Source organism: Populus alba, chromosome 5, assembly GCF_005239225.2.
Source record: "Populus alba chromosome 5, ASM523922v2, whole genome shotgun sequence".
NCBI classification, from domain to species: Eukaryota; Viridiplantae; Streptophyta; class Magnoliopsida; order Malpighiales; family Salicaceae; genus Populus; species Populus alba.
The window spans coordinates 17,364,457-17,373,047 of NC_133288.1; the positions used below are offsets into that span (position 1 = coordinate 17,364,457).

Here is an 8,591-nt window from a genome sequence, read left to right on the forward strand (position 1 = left end):
TGTTGAAAAACTAATTTATACATTTCGACTAGTCTACTTCAAATAGAACACGAGTTCTAACAGTCTACTCTTTCCAATTTGCTGAAATAGCTTTACTACATTTGGCCCTTCTATGGTACATTTCTGTTCACTTTAGTCCTTTTCCAAAGGAAATTTCAAGGCAGGATGAGCTCAACGTAAATCATTGCCCGAGTGTTTAATCAATCTCCTTCATGCATTTTAATTATTGTGATTTGTGTCTTTTCAGTCTTCTAAGTTCTATCTATATTCTTCCGTTATCTTCTTGATCTATATGATGTGCTTCTATTCCCATGATATTTTTTAAAATTAGTACGGTAAATGTAAGATATTGACAAGATAAAATTATGCAATGCTTTTAAAAGCCCAGTCAAATATCACACTTTTAAAAAGTTACATGGTTATTTAAAAAAAAAAAAAGAGGATATTAATTAAAATTTAAATAAAAACATTAATGCAAAAAAAAAAGACAAAAAAATAAGAGAAAGGTTATTACTTAGGATTTAAATTAAGAAATGAATCAAAAGTTATATATATATATATATATATATATAAAAGGTCATTCCTGCATGCTTGATAAAGGATAAAAAAATCGAGGCTCACATGCGTAATTTTTTTTTTTTAAAGAACATTGTTCATTTTAGTTAGTTTTTTTTTTCCCAAACAGGTAACAAGTTAGCTGTTGTGAAAAACGATCTATCATCTTTTACACTAGTTTATGGATATAAATAATCAATGTTCAAGTTTTTAGATCTCATAAAACTCATTTTTCAACATTTTTTCACCTTAAAACACCTAAACAAATACCCTAAAAACCTTGTAAAACCCATTTCATCCCTAAAACAACCTCTAATCTCTCTAAAAAATAAAACAATTTAGAAAATGAGTAAAAGACTTTAAATACCCCGATTTATTTTTCTGGCATGGTTAAAGGGCAACACCACTTTCTTCGAATTTTACTAAAAAAATAAATTCATTGACATAAAAATCAATCTTTTTGGTTGTCAAAATATCATCATTTAAGCACTTTCTCTCACCTCAATATTTTCCATGTACTTTATCTGTCATCTCTCAACATTTAGGGACTGAAATGTAAAAAAATAAAATTTAGGATCAAAATATGAAATTCTAGAACAATAAAGACCAAATAAATAGGTAAACTAAAACTTTAGGTGGTACATTGATCCTTGATATTTATTACCATTAACCTTACAATGTTTGAAAAAAAAAATAGATATCAATATTTTTACTTTAGTTTATAATAAGCATTACTTTTTTAAATAAATTACTATGATAATTTCTCATTTGTCAAAATCATGTTATAAAAATGTGTAATCATCATAAAAAATAATTCATTACTAAGTAGATAATATATTTGAATTATGACTTAGTCATTAAATTATTTTTTAAAAATATATTTAATAATTAAATAATTAATTAAATCAATCATATATCAAATAAAATATTTGCAACAATGAAAAGTTAAAATTCAATATACTTTAAAATACAAGATAATAGTTTCATAACAAATGCATATTTTTTTTCATTATCATTCAATCTCCACCTCTTCACCTTGTTTGTTAAAATCTAATATATATATATATATATATATATATATATATATATATATATATATATTATAAGTTTTGCTTTTATATTGTTAGTCTTCAGATCTAGGTGGAAATTATAAAATGTTGAAATTGATATTTGTAAAAAGAAAAATTAAGCTTTTATCTTCTTCCCTCTTTATCTTTCTTTTTAGAAGGACAAAAAATTAACTAAACACAATAAAAAGCTCCACAACCATGCACAGTGGCGGAGCCACAATGGATTTTAAGGGGGCAAATGCCCCCTTTATATATATATATATATATATATATATATATATATATTAGAATTTTAATATAATAACTTAACAAGTTTAGTATTTTTTTTTATTAATTATTAATAACATAATTGTTGCTAATAATTTCACTAGTCCCTGAAAGATTTAGAAATAGATGAATGAAAGTTTAATTGTATATATTGAGAGAGGATATCTTTAATAAAATTAAGAATAAATTCATTATAAAGCAATTTTAAAATATAAAAACCTGAAAAAAATAATTATAATGTAAATTTTTTATTTTAAAAATATTCTTAAATTAATTTTACTTGACACGAGTTAATACATGTATTTCAAATTGATTTCTCTATATATAACACATGTCTATATAATATATAATATCAAGTATTTGTTAATAATTTGCCCCCTCATTTAAATTTTTTTGGCTCTGCCACTGACCACGCACATTCTTTGTACCTCACATTTTTAATTTTTTTTTTAATCTTATGAGAACAACCAAATGTTATGTCAAATATAACTCTTTGACGGGTTGAAATACATTGATGAAACTCTATACAAGGACTTTTGGTATCTATATACTCATAAAAAGTTTTAGTAAATTTTCCATATTTATAAAACCTAAAAAAAACTAAAAATAAAAAGAAGTTTTAGAGTTCAATCCTGCATGCTTTGTAAAGGATAAAAAAACCAAGGCATGCTTGGGTTTTGAAGCCGAAGCTAATGAGCATCGCTAGGTTTGGGTTTTTTTTCTTCTCAAACAAATGACAGATTGTTTGTTGTGAGAAACAATCTATCCTTTTCTGGACCAGATTATGGCCATAAAAAAATAAAAGTTTAAGTTTTTAGAGTTTAAAAACTTGTTTTTGAACTTGTTTTCATTTTAAAACATCTAAAACATTACTCTAGAAACATTAAGAAATTGATTTCGAACATAAAATAACTTCTAAGCTCTCTAAAAAACAAAAAAATGGACATATCAATAAAAAGCTTGAAAGACTTGCTCTATGTTTTTGATATGGTTAAAGGGCAACACAACCTTCATTGAATTTCTCTTGAAAATACAAACTTATTGACATTAAAATCAATCTTTTTGGTGGGTAGAATATCATCATCAGATCACTTTCTCTAACCTCAATATTTTTCAATTATTTTCTTTATCATCTCTTTATAAAAAAGTCCAGGTTTGAATTTTTAGATTTCAAAAACTTATTTTTAAACTTGTTTTAATCTTAAAACACCTAAAACATTACTCTAGAAACATTAAGAAACTCATTTCAACATAAAACAACTTCTAAGCTCTCTAAAAAAAAAAACAAAAAATGGACGTATCAATAAAAACTTTAAAGACTTGATCTATATTTTTGGTATGGTTAAAGGGCAACACCATCTTCTTTAAATTTCTCTTGAAAATACAAACTTATTGACATTAAAATTAACCTTTTTGATGAGTAGAATATCATCATTTGAGCACTTTCTCTCGTATGAATACTAGTGAAATTGAATCAAGAGGAGTAAAGTTGAGCTCACGATTTCTTTTTTCTTTGGTGTTCTTTTAATATATTTGATAATTGTTTGGAACAAATGATACAATTATGAAATAATTGGTTAATAATAGGAGGCTTATAGGCAGCTTTTGATTACTATCTTGTAACATAAAAGATGAAGATTGTGAAGACAAAAATATGTTTAGTTAAAGAAACAAAGACAGAAACATAAAAATAAATCTGTCTTTAGGATAATTTTGGAGTGAGTTTCTCCAAAACAGGAGATACAAAGAGGACATGTCTTCAAAGACAATTTTTATTTTTTTTATTCGTAAATTATCCTTGTAAAAAACTAAGACATGTAATAATAAAAATAATAATTATTATAATTTTAAAACCCGATATAAAGGTTGATCTAGAGCAAGGCTTGAGTCATTGGTCGAGGCTCAGGTCATGGGTTTGGTCGACCTAGGAGGTCACTGTAAGAATAAAATAGTTATTATTATAGTTTTAAAACCTGATTTAGGGGGCGATCCAGGGCAAAGCATTGGTCAATAGTGGGGTTGATCGTTGATCCAGATCAACATAAAAAAAATAGTTATTATCATAGTTTTCAAACTCGACTCGAGGGTTGACTTGAGGTAAGTCTCAGGTCACGTGTCAGAATGGTCAACTCGGGTGAAACCAAGTCAACATAAAATAAAAATGATTATTATCATTGTTTTAAAACTTGATTCGGAGGTTAACCTAGGGTAAGACCTGAGTCACGAATCAGGAGGGTCAACTAGGGTTGACTTGAGTCAATATAAGAATAAAAGTTGTTATTATCATAGTTTTAAAACTTGATTTGAGGGTAAAATAGAGTTTTTCATATTTTATTATATTTTGTTCATAATAACTAAGAAGATACGGATACAATCATTTTATCTTCTACACTATTATCAAATATAATTTTGTCTTCTTCTTTATTGCTTTATCCTAGAAAAATAATCACGGGATATCTTTTTGTTACTTATAAATCACCATGGGAAGGACATGTGATTTGTGTTTTTTTTAATATTGTTATTTTTTATGCAACGTCCAAACAACGCTCTAAATCTTTTGCAAGGAATATGCTTCTTTTTTTTTTTTTTTTCCTCTCAAGGAATTAAGCTTGTCGTGACTTGGTTATTTTCATCACCAAAATATTCGTACGATCGTAGCTTCTTCATCTTCTTCTATTTCTTCTTGTTTTTTATGGAAGGAACAATCAACATTCAATAATATCTTCTTTTTTCTTCACAAAGTAAGAGTTGAACTAAGTATTCTAGAAAGCTAGAAGCTTATAGCTAGCAGCGGTGCCCAGTTGATTAGATAAATTAATTCCATTCAAATATGTTAGCTTGAAGACCGATCTATTCCCTTGTCGTTGGGAACCAAAGCATCAAGCATGGGAATAAACGAATTAATATGATACACATTGTCAAATATGTGACAAGTTTTTTTTATTTTTTGTCTTTTAATGATCAACTCTTAAAAGAGATTGCGCCGTGTCTCAACTCTTAGCTGTGTTATCATCATTACATTAAATATTATGATAACAATGAATAAATTAAATCTAATTAATTAAATTAAGTAAATTATGAAGGACGATTAATTTTGATAGTTAACATAAGTTTACATAATATATAATATAAATGTTTCAATGTAACTATAGCATGTTAATCGTGATGTTGAGTTCATTAAAGTTCTAAAAGCATAATAATTAAAGCATCTTTTGATTACTATTTTTGTATAGAAAAGATGAAACGACTATGGTATAGAGAAGATATATTCAATTACAAAAAACATAAAAAATAATTTAGTCAAGTCGGTTAATCTGTTAAGTATTATTTCTGAGTCACGAGACCAAAATAATCTATTAGAAAGTAAATAAAACAAATTATAAAGTCTAATTTTTAATTAGCTCCATATTAAAAGATAAAACTAAAAAAAAACCCGAGTTAGTCAGATTAATCCATCAAACTCATCATTTGTATTATGAAATTGATATAATCCAATCAAAAAATAAATTTAATACTAAGAGTTAAAATTAAAAAAAAAATATTGAAAAAATAAAATCTTTTGTAGTGACACACTAAAAGAGAAGACACTCTTCAACTATAGTACTTTCCCTCATGCGTTTTATTGTTAATATTAATATTGTGGTAGGTGAGATTTAACTCTTAATGATTATTTTATGAAGAATTTACAATGTAATATATCAAGCAATGGTTAATAATTAATTTGCTATTAAAAAAAATCCTCTTCTGCAAGGAATTAATCACATACATGTTAATTAAATCTTAAGAAAACAAATCCAAGAAGAATTACAAAGAAAAAGTAAAAATACTCTGCACTCCTACACTGAAAGAGTAATGTTATATCTCAAGAACGGTTGCTTTTTAAAATAAAATATAATAAAAATAAAATGAAAAGGTGACGAGCCAAACGAACAGTTTCTATAATGAATAAAATAAAAATATCTTTATCTATAAATACCCTCCCTCTTCTATCCCTTCCAATTAGTTACTCCTCTTTCTTCAATTCTCTTTTACTGCTAAAGAAAAGATGGGTGAGACTGAGAACACAAGCGCGGCGAAGCACCATGTTTTTGATGTCTCCATTGGCATGCATCAACAAGGAAGCTCCAGGTGGATTGATGATGATGGCCGTCCAAAGCGAGCTGGTGATTAATTCCTTTTAACTCCTTTACATTATTATTTCTTGATCAAGTAAGATTATTCTGTTCATCTTGATCTGTTTCCTTACAGGAACCGTATGGACTGCAAGTGCTCACATCATAACAGCTGTTATTGGGTCTGGTGTTCTTTCCTTGGCTTGGGCTATAGCTCAGCTTGGATGGATTGCTGGGCCAGCGTTCATGTTCTTGTTTTCTTTAGTCACTTGCTACACTTCTTCTCTGCTCTCTGTCTGCTACCGCTCTGGTGATCCTTTAACTGGCAAGAGGAACTACACCTACATGGATGCTGTTCGGTCCAATCTTGGTAAATATTCCTGCTGCTATATGGAGCTAGCTTGATTGAATCTTTTTTAACATTCTAATTTCTTATTTATATGTTCGTTTTTAATCTTGTCAGGTGGTGTGAAGGTCAAGATATGTGGATTTGTTCAGTACCTGAATCTTTTTGGGGTTGCCGTTGGCTACACAATTGCATCGTCTATAAGCATGATGTAAGCTTTCACTTTCAAGTAAAACAAAAAATGAATTTCTTTCTGTCTTACTTGCTATGGCTGACCATGCCTAGCTATACTTTGAATTCTCTGGGCTTACGGTGCCTTTTCTTTTTCCACAAAACAGGGCAATAAAGAGGTCGAATTGTTTTCACAATAGTGGTGGAAAAGATCCATGCCGCATGAATGCCAATCCATATATGATAGGGTTTGCCATAGCTGAGATCCTTCTGTCTCAGATTCCTGGGTTTGATCAGTTACAATGGCTCTCTCTTGTCGCTGCGGTCATGTCCTTCACTTATTCATCAATTGGTCTAGGTCTCGGCATTGGTAAAGTTCTAGAAAATGGGAAAATCAGTGGGAGTCTAACTGGAATAGGGATTGGCACTGTGACTCCAACCCAAAAAGTATGGAGGAGCTTCCAGGCACTTGGTGACATTGCTTTTGCCTATTCTTACTCCATGATCCTCATTGAAATTCAGGTGCTAACATTATTATATCTTTGTAGCATACACATTTCTCTTGCTGCATAAGAACAGGATTACGTTATTTGATATTTTCATTTACAATTTAAACCATCCGACAAGTTTTACATCATAATTAACAGGACACCGTCAAATCCCCACCATCAGAAGCCAAGACGATGAGGAAGGCAACTCTATTAAGTGTTGCAGTCACAACCCTTTTCTACATGTTCTGTGGCTGCTTTGGCTATGCTGCTTTTGGAGACATGTCCCCTGGAAATCTACTTACCGGGTTCGGCTTTTATAACCCATATTGGCTGCTTGACATTGCCAATGCTGCCATAGTAATTCACCTTGTTGGTGCATACCAGGTCTTCTGCCAACCTCTCTTTGCTTTCGTCGAAAAAGAAGCAGCTGCAAGGTTTCCAGATAGTGAAATCATTACGAAAGACATAAAAGTCGCAGTTCCTGGTTTCCGCCCCCTCAATATCAACCTCTTTAGAATGATTTGGAGGACCCTCTTCGTGATCTTTACCACTGTGATTTCAATGCTACTTCCCTTCTTTAATGACATAGTCGGTCTCCTCGGAGCTTTGGGATTTTGGCCACTGACTGTTTACTTCCCCGTCGAGATGTATATTGCCCAAAGGAGGATACCAAGGTGGAGCACAAGATGGCTTGGCCTCCAAGTCCTAAGTATTGCTTGCCTCATTATTACTATAGCCGCCGCCGCCGGCTCTATTGCTGGAGTTGTTGATGATCTCAAGTCGATCAAACCCTTCCAGACCAGTTACTAAATCGGTAGAATTTCAGCAGTCAATAAAGGGGAATTAGTAGAAGAAAAGTTAAGATTATATGGCGGGCAAATCCTCGAAGTTGGATTTAAACCTATGTATCTCAAAGATATACATGTTAAACCTGTTTCTCTACGGGCGGCAACCTGTGTGTCTTGAAAATGATGTCTCATAGGTGACATAGATTGAACATGTGTCATTCTAAATTATGTTATTTTTGTAAATTAGTTTGGGGTGGTGATATTTTACCAGATATTTTTTTAATGCTGTACTATTTTTCAAAAAATAAAATAAAATTGATAAGCTTACCAAACAAATGGTTATCAAGTGTTGCGATATCTTAGATATTTTTAGTGGCCTCATCTAAATCTTTTAGGTGCAAAGAAGCGCTCTCAAACTTTTTGGAAGTGAAGGACACAACTTGTTTGGATTCTAATCAGAGAGGGGGAGATTTTAAATTCTTCGATATTTTCACTTGCCTATCTTCCACCGTACCTTCCCACCTTCAAAGTTATCTCAAATAATTTGAAAAATGTTTAGTTAATAGATAGACATCACAATATTTATGTATTTATCCCACTAAAAACGTTTTTTAAAACAATTTAGTTATAAAAAAATAAATTTATATATATTTTTAAGTTATTTTCTTAAACCGCAAAACTACCAAATACACTCAAAAACTTAAATTTTTTCATTAAAACTAGAAGAAACTAGACTTTCCACTTTCTGGATACGTTATGGGGCTATAGACGAGGAGAATAGTATTAAAAAA

At 30.1% G+C, this 8,591-nt stretch overlaps 1 protein-coding gene across 1 annotated transcript; it reads left to right on the plus strand.

Moving 5' to 3' along the window:
- Nucleotides 1-5,894: 5,894 nt before the first annotated feature.
- Nucleotides 5,895-8,086, plus strand: LOC118029311 (amino acid permease 3-like). Its single transcript, XM_035033172.2, has 5 exons — nucleotides 5,895-6,055; nucleotides 6,141-6,374; nucleotides 6,468-6,561; nucleotides 6,689-7,043; nucleotides 7,169-8,086. Exons 1-5 carry the CDS (start codon nucleotides 5,938-5,940, stop codon nucleotides 7,820-7,822), a joined length of 1,455 nt encoding a protein of 484 aa, XP_034889063.1. The 5' UTR covers nucleotides 5,895-5,937; the 3' UTR covers nucleotides 7,823-8,086.
- Nucleotides 8,087-8,591: the final 505 nt, after the last annotated feature.

What these genes read in the sequence shown, in the direction of transcription:
- LOC118029311 (XM_035033172.2), top strand. Translation starts at nt 5,938, where the DNA reads ATGGGTGAGACTGAGAACACAAGCGCGGCGAAGCACCATGTTTTTGAT. An exon ending in TGGCCGTCCAAAGCGAGCTG is followed by an intron (nt 6,056 to 6,140) that starts GTGATTAATTCC and finishes GTTTCCTTACAG; the next exon opens with GAACCGTATGGACTGCAAGT. An exon ending in GCATCGTCTATAAGCATGAT is followed by an intron (nt 6,562 to 6,688) that starts GTAAGCTTTCAC and finishes TCCACAAAACAG; the next exon opens with GGCAATAAAGAGGTCGAATT.